Source organism: Acipenser ruthenus, chromosome 20 (assembly GCF_902713425.1).
Source record: "Acipenser ruthenus chromosome 20, fAciRut3.2 maternal haplotype, whole genome shotgun sequence".
In the NCBI taxonomy this organism is placed as follows: domain Eukaryota; kingdom Metazoa; phylum Chordata; class Actinopteri; order Acipenseriformes; family Acipenseridae; genus Acipenser; species Acipenser ruthenus.
The window spans coordinates 28,784,850-28,802,622 of record NC_081208.1 but is presented as its reverse complement, the minus strand read 5'-3'; the positions used below and the strand labels follow the sequence as shown (position 1 = coordinate 28,802,622).

At 39.7% G+C, this 17,773-nt stretch overlaps 1 protein-coding gene across 1 annotated transcript; it reads right to left on the bottom strand.

The window, feature by feature from the left end:
* Window positions 1–473: 473 nt before the first annotated feature.
* Window positions 474–12,134, bottom strand: LOC117425474 (receptor-interacting serine/threonine-protein kinase 2-like). Its single transcript, XM_058993811.1, has 12 exons — window positions 11,789–12,134; window positions 10,359–10,532; window positions 8,340–8,493; window positions 7,878–8,033; window positions 7,396–7,544; window positions 6,674–6,723; window positions 5,739–5,900; window positions 5,379–5,464; window positions 4,825–4,893; window positions 4,219–4,387; window positions 3,805–3,969; window positions 474–2,367 (listed from the first exon to the last, which is right to left on the bottom strand). Exons 2-12 carry the CDS (start codon window positions 10,514–10,516, stop codon window positions 2,093–2,095), a joined length of 1,593 nt encoding a protein of 530 aa, XP_058849794.1. The 5' UTR covers window positions 10,517–10,532; window positions 11,789–12,134; the 3' UTR covers window positions 474–2,092.
* Window positions 12,135–17,773: the final 5,639 nt, after the last annotated feature.

Here is a 17,773-nt window from a genome sequence, read left to right as displayed (position 1 = left end):
AAAACAAAGACATGAAAAACAAACCTAACCTAGTTACTCTCCAGCAGAATCAAATTACCCAGCAAAGTCGGATTATTTGTGTTAGAATGTTAAGGTGTTCGCATGACTGACAAAACAGAGCACTTACATTGACAGGACCACACCTAACTTTTTTCTTATGCTAGCAAACAATAATATATCTGTTAATGGTTCCCATAATGAGTGCTGGGCTGCAGAGAGGGCGATAGAGTGGTTGAGTTGGGGGAGGGGGACTCCTATAGCCTGTACTTATGAACACTGAAGACTAAGTCAGGTGGGGGAGGCTGCCATTGTATGACCATGTCCAAGAAAGAATTTAAGTCCAGACCTTGTAGCTAATACCCCACACCGACTATTTTATAATACAATTATTTCCATTGCTGGATCAGTTTCCCAAATGTCCCAACATTGATCATAGTTCATGAAAACAGAGGTGCAACAAAACAGATCATAGATCACATTTCAATTCTTTATTATTTAAAAAGAACAATAAATATCTGTTATTCTGGTGTTGCCAACTCACTACCGGTAGGCATTGCAACAGCTAATTCCAGCGAGGCACTCACAGTCTCTGATGCTCATGTGTTCTTCTGAGAATGCACAGGCTTTGCAGTGCTGCAGAATTCCACAGGAGTACTTTACACACGGTTCACACGGGCCTGATAACCCTGCCTGATTGGAACGGGGTCCAGCTCCCTCTCTGTGCTCTTTCATAATGTTGGCTAAACATGCAGCGCACACACATTTGTTTGTGGGAACTGTGTGATTGACAAGATTGTGTATTTCGCAAGGCTACGTGACCATGGGGGGAAAATAAAAAAAACACACAATGAACATTTTCAAATATTTAATTATTATTATTATTATTATTATTATTATTATTATTATTATTATTATTATTTTTACACAGAAACTCACAATTGTCACAAAATGCACAAAATCAAGTAAAAAAAATCAAGTAAAAAAAAAAACCCTTCCTCACCCCCCGTCTTCTTGTATATTCTTTGCTATTTTGAAAACCAGGACAGGCTATAAAATGATACATACAGACCAGTGTTTAAACAACATTTCAGCCTTTTTCAATCCCCTGCTGGATGAAGGTCTCCCCAAGATTCTTCCACACAAACCTGTCTGCTGTATCCCTCATCCACGTTGCCTGTGGAGTGGTATGTTTAGCTAGATCTATATATATATATATATATATATATATATATATATATATATATATAAAATAATGATTATAATAACATTAATAAATAACTAACACATGCATCTGTCTTAATATAACAATACTAGCAGATCCTTTGCTCTTGATGCAAGATACAAATACCCAGTACTACAAAACGATATAGAATTATATTCAATAATGTTGTATACAGTTGCTGTCTTGTGAGTAGGGAGAGTGCAGGAGTTTCAATATAAATTCTCATCCAGGTGAGAAAATAATAAAAACTCTTTTTTTTTTTTTTAAATCTAACTGAGACCTCATTCAATGTGATGTGTGGCGAGTAGCAATTTAACAATTTAATTTAGCAACGCTGAATATTTATTACATTTTAAGTTAATGACTATAAAACTCCTGACCCTTGGCTATGGTCATTAACATGAAAAGACCAGAACCAAAACACTCAAGAGATGAGGCTCTAAGCAGCCTTGCCAGTAGATATAACTACTATACACGACTCAGCAAAGTATAACGTTTTATAAAAACTACTTCACCTGTGATGGTTTAACAAATACATTTAAACATATTACCATGAGAAAAACGTTCTATTCTGTGAAAACAAAACACTTTGACAAGTGAACCCAAGCAGACCCACGTCTTTGTCTTCTCTTGACGTCTGCTGTAAACGTGTGTGCTGTAATTACAGCACAGATTACAACACTTGTATTATTATGTATTTGAAACGGTTTCTTCCAAACCCTGCTTCATTATACAGTTATAAATGAGAACTTTCAAACACAAGTTTGGATATCACACGATTGCATTTCCATTTGAATCCCAGGGTCAATTCACCCCCCTCCCCGACACAGCCTGCTCCTGCGACTTCAATCACCTAGCCCATCGACCCTCTCACTGGCACAGACCCCTGGACGAGCCCAGGCCCAGGGCCTGCACTACCAGCTGAGCCGTCCCTTCTCCCAGGCACAGGCAGGTGTCCAGCAGGCAGCGAGTGCGGGCCGCCAGCGTCAGGGCAGCAGTGATGTACTCGTAGTCCTCTCGGGCCAGCGCCTGCCGCGAACGCAGCCTGTCCAGCACGTAGTTCAGCCTCCCCTCCGTCATCCCCCGAACGATGGACCCCCGCCTGTCCTGCAGGATCCGGCAGCAGCTCCTCTCTGGAAACCACGCTGCGGAGAAGAGCATGTTCAGCTGTTATGCTTTTATTAAAGTAAATAAGTCACAATAATACTTCTTTTACAGTCAGTAAAGTAGGGCTACTTATAAGCATCTTCTAACTTTGACAGTGGTTATTATGGGTCAATAACAGCTTTACATCTTTTGTCGATTGGTTTCATTGTACATGTTCGCAATGCAAAATACAAAAAAAATAATCAAAAACACTTAATTAAAAGCTATATATAAAATTCATATTCTTATTTCTTTGGGAGAATCCCCCTTTTCATCGATCTAAAATATTAATCAATGCGGTGCAGTCTTCCTCTATTTTGTTTAACAGGTAGTATTTTGTATGAGCACCACAAGAGGGAGGCACAGATAGACGGGACAGTTTGAGCACAATGTATTTATTTATTTAATCAGCAGAACTGCCCACTGAGACAAGGTCTCATTCACAAGAGAGCCCAGAAACAGGCACAGAGAGGGAGAGGGCTGGAAAAAGCTGCAAAGAGATAGTGGAGGAATATACAGACAGCACAGGAAACAGCTCTCCTGTATGAAGCAGCAGTGGGAGGGGAGGAAACAGAGTATAGAAGAGGAGGAAGCCAAAGAGACATTGATACTGTAGATAGAGAGGGTGGTGTACACAGCTACAGTAGAGAGGCCAGCAGGAAGCAGATGTGGTCTTTGTGAAGTTTTCAGTACTTTATCTTGAAAAACATACATTATCAAGCTTTGGCTAACACTATTGTGTAACATTAAAAGGACAAATTCTCAAAAGCTTATTTGGTCCAGATGTTACTTTGCTGCGTTTTTTTTCTGAAAGGATGAAACGCCACTTACAAAACTGAACAAACAAGAAACATCTTAATAACGTATCTGTCATTTTTCTTTTCATTGTTAACATCCCGACAACCTTTTACACATAAATTTAAATGGCCGCTCTAGTGCACTGGGGTTTGAGATCTGTCTTCTAAATCACTGCAGGAAGTGTGATATAAAAAAACGAAAAAGAAAAAAAAAAAAACATAACAAGTGCTCTGGCTTTCCTGTTCCGTACCACATCATGGATCGTTCTTGCTGTGTTGCCTGTTTGACAATGTGAGCAACAATCCTTACACTATCAGTGCACTAGAGCGGGCATTTTGAAAAGAGCTTTGAAACAGACTTTAAAGTTATGTGTAAAAAGTTATCAGGATGTTAACAATGAAAAGAAATTACAGGCACGTTATTTAAAAAGTTGTAGCAACACGTGGGGACGCTATATTTTTCGGAACCCCGCTACTTATTTTTTAAGATTACTCAAAAGCATCCGAGAGAGGTTTAGATGTGGTTTGGAAACTTTACTGGAGAGTTTTGACAATCTAGTCCTAAATTCGCTGTTTCTCACATTATCTATATAGGGTTATGGTTATTCCAGATGGATTGCCAGTAATCAGACCCCTTACCCAGTGTGCATTGATCAGGTTGGCTGAAGGAGTCTGTTTGGTGCAGGGGTGGGGGTGGAGGGCTCTGCCCAGGACAGCACCTGTCTGGGCTGCTCTGTTGCTCCCCTCCATCACCTCTGAGGAAGGCTGGCTTGCTGGGTAGAGAACTGGAAAAGCTACAGCTCTCTGGGGAGGCAAAAACACAGCAAGCTGAAACCTCTACAGATAGGATCATGGAGAGAGGACATCAAACATTCTCCAGCGCAGTAAGCAATGTTAGTAGTCAACCACAAAATCTGCCAGGCCAGTGTTATAATACTGTATACCACAAATACTTGTTGTGTGCTACCTAGTGCTACCTTGGGGAAGGAAGTCCAGCATACGGGCTGTTTGGTGTTCTGTGAAAAGAGGTGACAGTGGCGTATCAGTCCTCACCTCTCTGGGACGCAGCCTCCATGGGAACGCCTCGCCCCATCTGAGGGACTGGGGGAGTTTTGGGGCTTGTCCTGCGCGGGTCAGGGCCCACTGGTGCAGATTTCAACATCTGTACTGTTTCCATGGGAACAGACTTGTTTCCGGCATTCTTGGGATTCCGACTGGAAATCTGTCAACAGCAACAGTAGTAAAGCTCATCAAATAGAAGTCCTAAGCTCAGTCCAGGCATCAAGGTGTTAACTGCATTGAAATATTTCTGGTAACACCCTATATTTTCCACTGCAGTGTTAATAAATTCCATAACTTGAATCTACAGTGTGGCACACTGGTAATGCAACCTAATAATAGGACTTGTACGCTGATATACATTAATAGGGCTGCACTAGTGTGGATCCCATTTATTGTTATTAGAAAACCATAGCAAGACAACTGGTTTACACTTATAATACCTTTTAAATATACTGCTGTTGTTAACAGACAAGCAGGGACTTGTTAAATGAGATAAGGACCTACAGAGCAAGGTATGCAGGCTATAATTATGAAAACATGTCACAATGCATCATACGCCAAACCCATCTCCTGCTGGAACAGGATCTCAGTACTGACCTCCAGGTTGTTGATCTCGATCTGCAGCGTATGGATCAGCTGGTCCTTGCAGCCCTCTACCGCCCTCTCCTGGGGGAAAATAAAAAATAAAATGTTTTGTAGCCTGACTGAATACAATACTACACTCTTGTCTAAGGTTCATATGCCAGGGTATTGCTCTTACAACACAACTAGAATGTTAACTGTGCAAGCTTATTTTCCAATAGGACAGATTTGCGAGTGAACATATAACCCTCTGGGTTCCTGTCTCCTCTGCAGAAGGCTAGGAGCTACCTGTGAGCGTCCAAACTGATAACAGCATCTGTCGGCATTCTGATGTAAATCTTGTTTTCGTCCTGAGGCACTGCATTCATTAAATCTTTATCTCGAACCCACTTCATTTCGTAAACGTTTTTGTACTGTAGTATACAACCCGCTTGCCTGAGTTTGGTACACTGTATTTGAGTAAAGGGAACAACTTGAGTTTGGATTGGGATTGAGTCTGGATTAGGGACTCATTTTAAAGCTGTATAAACAAGCTGTTTTGTCCAGCAAGTCTGCTCTGTCTTCTTTACCTTCATTTCTTTCAGCAGGAGGGCAGCCTGTGAAAGTGTGTCAGGGTGAAACGTCTCCACAACTCTGCGCAGCTCCAGGACACAATCTGGGGTAGGAGAAACCCTCATTACAGTCTATCATGGACGATTCATCATCACAAAAAAAAACCCAACCCTAATCAGACCTTTACAAATAAAGGCATTGGGCTGTACTGAAACAAATGGTAACGTCTTCCTGCTGTTTATTCATTACATCACTGAAATTAACATATGTAACCAATATAACAACTATAGCACGGAGATACAACTTGAATGCCTGAAATGCAAGATGTAGCAATCTCCTTATATAAAGGCAGCAGGTAAACCGAGATGCGCCCTTACCTCTGATCTGAGGTCTGGTGTGTGGATCAGGGTGCCAGCACTGTGTCATCAGCTGGATCAGGGAGTTTCGCTGTGGCACAGCAACAGGTATAAACTCCTCCCCAGTATCGGGGCGCGCTCCGCTCTGGACTGATGAGACCAGATCCTGGGGCTGCCCAATATCTACAGAGAACAAAAACAAGCACAGTCGTGACTTATGATTCACTTTTGCTCTGTCATTCAGCATGACACATACAAATTTACTTAGCATTTTCTGAGGTAATAAAACGTATTGAGTATACTCATTCTGAAGTCATATAATGAAACAAAAAAAAACAAAACAAGTGAGTAATTTGCTGTACAGTCCCTGTAACATGAATCTGCAGCTTGACAACAAAGAGCTAACACAAATGAAGGAAGTGAAGAGTGAACAGATGCAGCTGTGTCTGGGGAGGGGAAGCGGGTTGAGATGTCTAGCTCTGACCAGCTCTCAGTCACAGCTCAGATGACATGGGGGGGCTGGCAGCCGGCTCCAGTACTGGCCTCTTCCCTCCCACACACTCTGACAGTGCTGTACAAAGGGCTTGCTTCAGCACATTACAGTGTAGCACGGTTCAGAGGAAGAGAAAAAGAAAAACCCCTAAAAAATCCTCCAGAGCAGCGAGACTTTTTTCCATTGCTGCCTCCCAAAAAACACACCTGAAACTGCCTGAAACTACAACCCGCTGCTATTTCTTGCCGGGGTGGGGGGGGCTCCTATGCCTGCCTTTGTCTTTATAACATTCTTTAATATTGTGTTTCTCCTCATTCAAATATAACTGGCCCTTTTATTACAGGTACTCTTTTTAGAATGAAGATGAACAATGTTCAATTCAGGATAAAAAAAAAAAGGTTGGTGTTTTGGAGATCCCTTCAGCCTTGTGTTCCGAGGCTGAATTCTGGGTTTCACCTCATACCTTGATACGGCCTTCTCCTGCTGAGGGTCTCCCACATGAGCATGGCAAAACTGCAGAGGAAGAGGGTTGAGACATTACAGTGTATTCTACACTTTATAGCTGGATGGCATCACACATTTAATTCAATTTCTTACTGCAATGTGCTCCTCAAGTTGTCAGGAACCAACTTTTGGGGCAAAAAAATATATATCGACATAGATATGCATATACAAAAGGTAGTGGAGAACACTAACTAAACTATCTTTTAAAAGGTTTATATGGATACTGTAGGATACATTACAGTCGCAAAAGAGGGCTATGTTGAAGGTATATACTTTACAGGGAGCTGTTGTGTCGTCTGGATTCTTCATACATACACTGGGGACTCTGTTCCTGAACTCTGCGTGTGTCCAGCTGCCTGTTTTCTGTTCAGAGTTTACAACAGGAGGAGTAATTCAATGTTGATGATTCTGCTCACAAATATTCAGAATACTGCTCTTGAGCTGAGGGAACACGAAGCCACCTTGTGGCTTGGAACTTGGTTTCACAGATTAACAGCCATGGCCGATTTCACCTTGAATAAAATATACACAGTCCAACTGCTTTCCCTCAAGAAGGAAACTAGACTGGGTACTTTCAGTGTGTCTTGTGCTCACATCATGCACACAGCAGTTAGTAATGCCTGTATTATTCCTGTTTAAGGAGCGTCTCTAGAATACCATGCCTGAATATTCAAGACTCACCTGTATACGTCTCCCTTTGCAGACGGTGCCTCGCCTCGCAAGGTCTCTGGTGATAAATAGGCCAGGTCTCCGCTGCACAGACCACTGTAGTCTGCAGGGACTGACTGCAGAGTCCAGGCTCTCCACTGAGACAGCCCATAGTCGCACACCTAAACAACGAGGGAATGAGAGCGCTGGTTATTTGTTTAGTTAAATCTGTTTGTACATGCTCAAAAGAAGCCCGGTCGGTTTCCATTCTGAGCGGGGGAAAAAGAAGATATTTACATACACTGGTCATTTCAACATCCACGATCGGATCTATGCGCAGTTAGATATGTCTCTTGACTAACTTGGTCTACAAATGCACAGATGCAGAATAGACAGGGATTTTAAATCGATTCTGGTTCAAGCAAAAGATAGGAAATGGAATTGAAAACCAGCGGTTTAGATCAAATCAATAAGGCCCATGTTGTTCTGTAGTTTCACTGTCCTGGTACTCTTACCTTAGCCCGGTTCTGCGTGTCGAGCAGGACGTTGCTAGACTTAAGGGCCTCGTGAAGAAGAGGAGGAGTCAGGCTGTGCAGGTGACACACCCCTTCAGCAACATCCAATAGAATTCTGAGGAGCAGTGGCAAGGGCAACTCCGGAAACAGCTGGCACTAAAAATATAAAACAAAAATGGTATTGTTATGGGTAGGAAAACATTTTAAACCCCAACACACATTGTACATGAGATAAAATGGCAAACGCAGGGAAATATCATCACTATATCAGTACTTATTTTATATTTGTTTATTATTAGCAGTATTATAAAAGACTGAATAGGCTTGAAAAGCTACATCAATAAAACGTTCCTTTTCTATGGCAGCTTTACAATTCGTTTTTTATTATAATTTTTTTATGCTGTACAAAATATGCTACTGGGGAATCCACCTATTTTCTAAAATGCATTTCAAGAGCATTACCTCATACAAGAGGGAGCGTAGAGAGCCACCGCCCATCCAGTCGGAGACCAAGCCCAGGAAGAGATTGGAGCGATAGATCCCGAGAGGAACCATGACCCGGTCCGATCGGACCCGGCACACCAGTGCGATCTCCTTGAGGCGCTCAGTCCAGTCGCTGTGGACAGAAACACACTGGGTAGAAAATATAACTTCACGAAACACTGAGGCAGAAAAACACTGGGTAGAAAATATAACACTGAGGCAGATTCCCAAGGCTATTTACTGCAAATCAAAGTTACTGTTATTTTTTGTCTAAAAGGAGAAAAAAAACCTCAAGGCCCTTAATTAAATGTCTATACTTGTTTGTTATTTAGTTTGGTGATTGTATTTGGTGACCAATTCATTCTTCTTGTTTGGATTAATTTGGTATCATTTTCTGTTTCAGTCATCAAATCCTTGTGACTTTTTTAAAACTCCCAAGTTTACATCATCCCTGTGGCCTCTATAGGGCTCTCAAGCACATTTTCTCTCTAAGTTCAGCTGGTACACCAGAGTGTAATGAATAACCTGCCCCTCTGCAACACTGTGGATCTCAGAAATACATCAGTGAGAAATTCCACTTAGAACAAAAGTGGTCTTTCTTACATCCACTAGGGGCAGAGTGTTGCAGGGAGGGACAGGTTAATGGTTACACTCTGATGTACCAGCTGTACAAATACAGGACAGGTGTGAGAGCTTAATAGAAGCCGTAGGGGTCAAACATCTGAGTTTTCAAAAGTATCCAGGATGCGATGACAGACACAGAAAAAATATATACAAAGTGATTTTAAACAAGAACAATTCTAACACATTGGAAGTATTATTATTATTTATTTCTTAGCAGACGCCCTTATCCAGGGCAACTTACAATTGTTACAAGATATCACATTATTTTTACATACAATTACATTATTTTTTACACATTATTTTTACATACAATTACCCATTTATACAGTTGGGTTTTTACTGGAGCAATCTAGGTAAAGTACCTTGCTCAAGGGTACAGCAGCAGTGTCCTCCATCTGGGATTGAACCCACAAGCCTCCGGTCAAGAGTCCAGAGCACTAACCACCACTCCACACTGCTGCCCATACCATGTGTGTCTCCACACACTGGACGCAATACGATTGGTCCTGTGACAAAATGGTACTTTCGCTGCGACACTACCTTTCACTACCTTACACGCCATTGTTTAGTGAAGGCGCGCAAGGGAAGCTGTTCCTCATTGGTCAGTTTCCTAGCTGCCACGCAACAAAAATCACAAAAATAGACTCCGGGTACTATTTTTTTTCGCATCGCTTCAGTGTCACCCGTCGCATTGCAGGCAGTGTGAACGGCTCGCATCAAAAATACATGTTTATTTTTTTTGTTGTGGTGCGGTGTGTCGTACGACACGTCCACTTGTCGCATCGCGTCCGGTGTGAGGAAGTCTGAACTGTTACACTATGATTAGAAGGTACAAGCTGCTTTTAGGAATGTCAGTTATAAAAGGCTGCTGTCTGTATGTTTGCAATAAACAGGGGTCAATGACACACTAGGTATGCTACGTACCTATTGAAAGCATTGATAACATGCTCTGCGGTTTTACTGAAATCTGTTTTAACTATTTACCGTAAAGGGAGCATAATATTGAATTTGGCACCAGATTGCTTCCCTGTAGATAAGGCGAGAAATAAATCAATAAAAAAATGCGACCACACTGAAAGATCTACAAAACACACCCAGTAATACACTCGCCAGTCCCTGAAACTGTCTCTGTACTGTACAAAGAAGTGCTAGTCTGGTGGGATTTTTGGCACAGTATTTAGTTTCCCCATGCTTTTCCCATGGTTATACTATGCATTTACCATAGTTTGCCACAGTATGCCTCTCTGGGCTTTACATGCTTTACCATACTTTTACTATGCTTTATTACATTTTGCAATTTTTTTGCAATGGGAAACTTTTATAAGAGTAAATTCTTATGGAAAAAAAACAGATCGAAAACATGAAATGCCTCACCTCTCTGTAGTGGGTCGGACGGTCAGCACTTTAATGGAAACCTGACGGCCATGACCTCTGAGCTGACCTCTCAGACAGGCCCCGGAGCTGGCTCTGATCAGGGTAAGGTTCTCCACATCCAGGCTGGGGATCGACAGCACATTGCAGGGCTGGGCCATCCTACATTGACAGGACCTGGAAAGACGTCAGAGGAGTTGAATTTCAAATGAAAGGTCAGCGCTGCAACGGTTATGTTAGAAATCTGATTACAGGGCCCAATGATCATTTTTATAACAGATTAATCAGATCTCCCCCTTTAAGTGCACCATCAACCTGACTATTTCAATGCAGGGATAGAAATTAGACTTATTGCTTAGCTCGATCCATTGCTGATTTTACTGTGAGTTTAATAAGACACACTCGAGCTTGTTATACCTATACACACTGTGACTAAATCAAGCTCGTAGTAAAAACTGGAATGGATGAAACTAGGAATCTTTTTCCCATCTCTGTAATGGGACTATGTAATGTGTCATGCAGCTCCAGCTGATATATAGAGATATATAAAAGATCTGACGGTAGTTTTTGTATGTATTACCGGTATTAAAAATATACAGTACATTTTTAAACATTAATATATATATATATATATATATATATATATATATATATATATATATATATATATATATATATATATATGCAGGCAACATACAGGAAGAATTGAACAATAAACAAATAATATTTGTTATAAAAACAAGCACAGCTACCAGGGAGTAATAAAAAATAAAAAAGACAATTTATATTAAATCAGTTTTTTGTGGCATCGTATGTCATCCGTGGCTAAGAACTTTTTTTCACGATGGAAAAGTTCATTAACTTGAAGCCTGTCTACATATCACCGTTTTTTGTTGATACTTTCAAATAAATCAAAGTGTTAAAGTGAAAGGTTTTTTTTTTTTTTTTTTTTTTTTTTTTTTAACTAGTAAGACTGCACAGCGGTTGAGAAAGTCCCAACCCCTCCTGTCCCACAGAATCACGAGTTGTTGTTTTTTTTTTAACAGGACAGCTATACGCAAGCCACATGTGACCTCAGAAGCAGCTACACAGACTGGGACCAAATCAAAACTTTGACAACAATCTTTTTATTTTTTATTTTTTGCAAGTATCTTACTTCTTGTACTCATAAAATTAAAACGCTATTAAATACAGTTTTATGCGATTAGCGGGTTGTCAAAGTTTTGATTTGGTCCCAGCCTTAATAAGTAAAAACCGTCCAATTAATTATATATTAAAGACGTCGTGACGAAAATATATTTATTTTATTATTTTTAAATAATTATAAACAAGTAAAAATTACGAAACCCTAGAAGAGACTCAATAGTGTAACTAACGTTCACATCTGCAGTCATGATGAGACGCGCTTCCCTGAAGAGCGCTTTATCTTTTACCTTTCAGGCTTCTTTCTTCTTAAACGGTACCTCAGCCACACTCAACAGGGATGGAAATTTACTTCATCCACTTGCTGCTTCGCTTTCAGTTTGAAGAAAAAACAAGCAAGCGCACATTCCACTCTGATGATCCACGGTGTTTACCCTGTCTCTCATTGGCTGTCGCATTCCGTTCAGAATTCCCCTTTCTCTGTGTGTGTGTGTTTGTGTGTGTGTGTGGGGTGTGGGTGTCAAGCTGTCGCCTGGGCTGGTTTGCGATCTCTAATTAGTTACCGTATAGGAATTTAATTCTGAAAATTAACCGGTTTTAGGTTTCTCTTCAACAGAACTGGTTTCCGATTGTTAATACATTGTGGTAGAATGGAAGCAATCCATGGACAATAAATATATTTTTTTTTTCTGTAAAGTGGAATTGCTCACTTCAGAGTAAATATAATTATTTCACTATTTCCAGAAATGTTGAAGCTCCAGTTATAACGATGTTCTTTTGGTTTGAATTTTAAGATCGTATACAAATATGGAAAGTGTTTGATGATGCAGAACTGCAGTGATGGGTAGAGAAATCTCGCAGTACCATTACGACTGTCTGTGAGCAACACTGAGATTACATTTTAATTACAGCGCCCAGCACCCTACTCTTAATTTAAGATAATTCAAGAAAAACATGTTAAATACAAGCATGTGTGGACATGAGCCACTAATTAATACCACAAAGACCAAAACACACCATTTTTGGTAGTTTAACCATCTTTATAAAGTAAAAAATAAAAATAAATAAACACTACAGTATTAGCACCTTTACATTAAACCTCTGTAAAATGTAATAAAACGAATTAAAATATATATTATTATTTTTTATTATTTATTTATTTGTCCGCCAACCTTCCAAGACGACTTACAGGTGTTACAGGTCAGTAGAGTATTACAATGCAAAATTAATAACCAGAATGACATATTCATTGATTGAAAATCATTACACGTAATTAAGATGTTTTATAGAGTTAATAGCCAGAAAAAGAGGTCATTATTTCCAGCATCTGTTGAAGAACAGTTTTGGCAGCACAGCAGATTAGTTGGATTCACGTTTCAGAAAAAAAAAAAAAAAAAAACACTGGTCAATAACTGCAACAAAGGAAATGGCAACAGAACCGTATCAAAGAAATATGGAATACCAAAACCAACACTCAATAATCAAGACGTACCACAGAACAAATTCAAATGAAACGCTTGAGGAAGCGGAGAGACTCCAAATGATTCCGGCACTCAAATAGTTAACACCAAAGGGTGTTGTGGGAATGTCGCTGAGGCGGCCTACTCCTGCATAGATGCGCTCCTAAGAAACTGTATCGTGAGAGGATGAACTGGATTTATTCTTTATGCAACATGTATTTTTGAACCAAGTTTCGAATGTCGAAACCTGTCAAACCTGATAGAAAATCTGAAACCACCTGTTACAGAATCGCCTTTTTTTCAGGGCTTGGTTCAACAGTTCACACCGGCAATTCATGTCATACAGCACTTCTTGTATATAACATACTGTACCAAAAACTGTTTGAAATACAAACTGAGAATCTGAGATCTTATCGAACCCTATAACCAGACTACCGTATTTAAATGTGGCAAGTATGTGTGTTGAATTACACATGATACTGCATATGATGTCAGTAATTTGATCAATTATATCCACTTAAAATCCAACTAAATATACCCTTCTGTGACAAGGTTGTGTCCTAGCCCAGATGGTATTTGCAAGGAGAAAGACTCAGACACAGAAAGCTGCAAGGTTAAATGCGCAGTTTTAATTACAGACAGACACAAATAGAACGATACAAACACTAACAAAAACACACTTGTCAAAATAAAAGGTTTTACAAAAACTCACGAAAAAAAACCAACAAACAGACAGCACAGAACACTAAACGTGAAATACAAAACAGTGAGTGCAGATCTACACTCAGTGATATTATACATTCTGAGTGCAGATCTACACTCAGTGATATTATACATTCTGAGTGCAGATCTACACTCTCAGTGATATTACACATTCTGAGTGCAGATCTACACTCAGTGATATTATACATTCTGAGTGCAGATCTACACTCTCAGTGATATTATACATTCTGAGTGCAGATCTACACTCTCAGTGATATTACACATTGTGAGTGCAGATCTACACTCTCAGTGATATTATACATTCTGAGTGCAGATCTACACTCAGTGATATTATACATTCTGAGTGCAGATCTACACTCAGTGATATTATACATTCTGAGTGCAGATCTACACTCTCAGTGATATTACACATTGTGAGTGCAGATCTACACTCTCAGTGATATTATACATTCTGAGTGCAGATCTACACTCTCAGTGATATTACACATTGTGAGTGCAGATCTACACTCTCAGTGATATTATACATTCTGAGTGCAGATCTACACTCAGTGATATTATACATTCTGAGTGCAGATCTACACTCAGTGATATTACACATTGTGAGTGCAGATCTACACTCTCAGTGATATTATACATTCTGAGTGCAGATCTACACTCTCAGTGATATTATACCTTCTGAGTGCAGATCCACACTCTCAGTGATATTATACATTCTGAGTGCAGATCTACACTCAGTGATATTATACATTGTGAGTGCAGATCTACACTCTCAGTGATATTATACATTCTGAGTGCAGATCTACACTCTCAGTGATATTATAAGTGCAGTTGCTGCTAATAGGATTCAATGGGTATGTGATTTATAATGTTAATAAAGATTGCAGCTGGTCAATTTGAAACACTCTTGCCTCTAAGTTGTTCCTCCATTTAATATACAGCAGAATTGAAAGTACTGTACCTTATAATGTCTTTCTATAAACAGGACGGTTTTAGTAATTTACTTTCATCATATTTGAGTTGTGAATTGGAGACATTTTTGTTATAAGTAACAGGAATTTACTGGAACTGAAACTATCCAAGTTACATGATCTGTATGGCGTTACTGTTCCTGTTCAAGAAATCTAAGCAATCAGACCCTTACTCAAGTCTGCTGTTGACTGTCTGTAGCAGTGATTCAACCCCTTTAATAAATCACTATGGTCAGTGTCGTTCGACCACCAGATGTTACCTACTGTACAGTAATATAATACAACAACAGAGAGGTTTGTAGCCAACATCCCACTCAAATCATCATGAGATTCTCCAAACCATTGTATTCTATAGGTCACATGTGCCCCAAAAGCATGTCCCACATTACATTTCCACTAACTCCAGGAGGCTGAATGAGTCTTTGTAACTTCTCCCTTGCAAAGCTTTACAACCGGCAGTTAGTGCTAATGATAAGGACAGTGTCATAAATGAAGGTGTGGTTTTTGAAAAGAGATAACCCTTGTAAAAGTTTCCCATAGTAAAAACATAGCAAAGTGTAATAAAGCATAGCATAGAGTATGGTAAAGCAGAGGCAAGCATTGTAAAGAATAGCAAGGTATCATAAAACACCTTAGAAAACATGGCAAACCAGGGTAAACTATGGGAAATACATAATATAGCTATGGAAAAAGCATTGTAAAACTGCACAAATATCATTCAAAAATACCATGGCAAACAACTCAGGTGATGTAATTCAAGGTCTTGAGTCTTCAGCACTCTCAAGCTGTTAGTTTCTGTTTTATAAATATGCTGCAGTAATTTAATAATTAATCTCCACCTTTTAAATGTAAATTATAAGACTACAACAGTGTGTTTCCGAGTGCATAGAAAGCAAGCCATCTGCTCTTCCATAATTATTTGTTTATTTAGCAGATGCCTTTATCCAAGGCAACTTACAGAGAAAAGGGTGTGTGAACTATGCATCAGCTGCAGAGTCACTTACAATTACGTCTCACCCGAAAGACAGAGCACAAGGAGGTTAAGTGACTTGCTCAGGGTTACACAATGAGTCAGTGGCTGAGATGGGATTTGAACCGGGGACCTCCTGGTTACAAGCCCTTTTCTTTAACCACTGGACCACACAGCCCCCTACTGGATTGGATAAGGCAGATGTTGTCGGATCTTTAAAATCAGCAGAAAGAAGACTGGTTTCATTATGTCAGATGATACCAGACGAAGGATGGCAGCTCTAACCTAGCTTGAACCTGGAAAACTCACATCACAAAATGGTTTATTAACATTTTATAAACTAGTCCTAAAAGTTAGGTGTATTGGGCTGCACTTAGATCAGGTTGCAATAGAACATTGACTCCATGTATTAAATACCTAACCATTAAGCAGTGAGGATAGCATGTGTAGCTGTGGTATGAAACAAATCACCCACAGTGTACAGTACTCCATTGTAAAAAACCAAAGAAAACTGTGATTAGTGAAGCAATCAACTTCCCCTCTGACTGAGCTTTTTATAGCACAGGATACCAAGTGATGTAACACCACACAGAGCCTCTGCAATTCTTTCCAGACATGACATTGACCCATAACCTAGCAGTTACAGTTGATTGCGTACAGGGGTCAAGGCCCTGTGCACTTGCCTGAGCTGTTGAACTTGTCCGGTATTCATGAAACTATGCAGAAACTATTTTTGTAGGCCGTGGTTTTCATGATACTGAGAGCTCCAAGTTGTTTTTCATAGCTGTGTTGGGAAGCGTATTTACTAACACGTTGATTTATGTGGTGGTTTTGATACTTGGCCAGCTACAGTATTGGACAGATTTGCTAAGTCTCTTGGGATATGATTGGTCTGTGACCCAAGTTTAATGTGAATAGACTGTTTGTGACTCAAGACTTCTCTGGGATCTGTGACCAAAAAAAAGAGAAGATTTTATTACAAATATTCGTATTAAAGTTAGTATAAAAGGTGGACAAAAACTACTATGATACAGAACTTTTCGTCAAAGAATCGAAATCTACGGTGTCTCTGAATAGATCTCATCTCCACTTTAAATAAGCAGATTCTGATGAGCAGGTAGTCCCCCAAGTGGTACCCCAAATACAATCCAGTTAATACCAACGTGGAAGCAAAAATTATAGAAACAACACGACTTACAGAACGACTGGAAATTAGCAAAAACAAAAGATCTGTATTAGTTTTTCTGCACTTTTTCTATGAATTGTATTACTGGTACTGTTGGAATATCATCACGGTTATTCCAAATGTTAGAATACTATTATTTTTATATTTAAGTCTAAACATCACGTGGAAAATGCATTTTACTATGTTTTAAAAGAGAAATGGGCTTTTTCAAAAAATTGTTTTATTTGTGTTGCTTGTAGTTCAATGGAAAAGCTGTTTGACTGGTATGAACTAGACACTAGAGGATGCCATTGGTCTGGTACTGTAGACTCACTATTGGGACCTTTCTATTGTCTGTTTTGAATGCTGGTTAGTTGCTGGAGCATTTGAGAGCGTGGCCGAGCACTCACACTAGTTACTGATGACTCCCAGTCATCCAGCGATGTAGATAAGAGGAAGTGAAATGTCATGTAAGTGCGGGGAAGGGACAGCAGGATTCCCCTTCACAGAACTTCTTCCACAAGCGTCTTCAGAAATTCTAGCCCACCCCTCCTCCCTCTACAGTAAAGTGGTTGACATTTTACTGGAACATTTTTTAAGGAATTGTAGATACTGATTTAAACAATAAAGTATGATGGGGAAAACGCACCATAGGATATTTAACAGGTAAGGAAGGAAATATAATGCAAAGGCAGATGACATAAAGTTCCAATATATACTATCTGGATATATCTGGATATACTTACCCCCGAACAACAAAACCCTGTGGAAAAAGAAGTTGAGAAATGAAGTGATCGCCAGCGCAGTGGAAACACGTTGATTGTACAGTAGCTCTTTGGTAATACTGTCAGTATGTTGTGAAAGTTTCCTTCAAAAACCTCCCCTTAGTTCTCCCAAGACCAAATTCATCACAGTGTAAAAACAAAACTTTGAATTTACTATGAACTCATGTTAATAAATGTGTGCATGCAAAACAAAACTACCCTTAT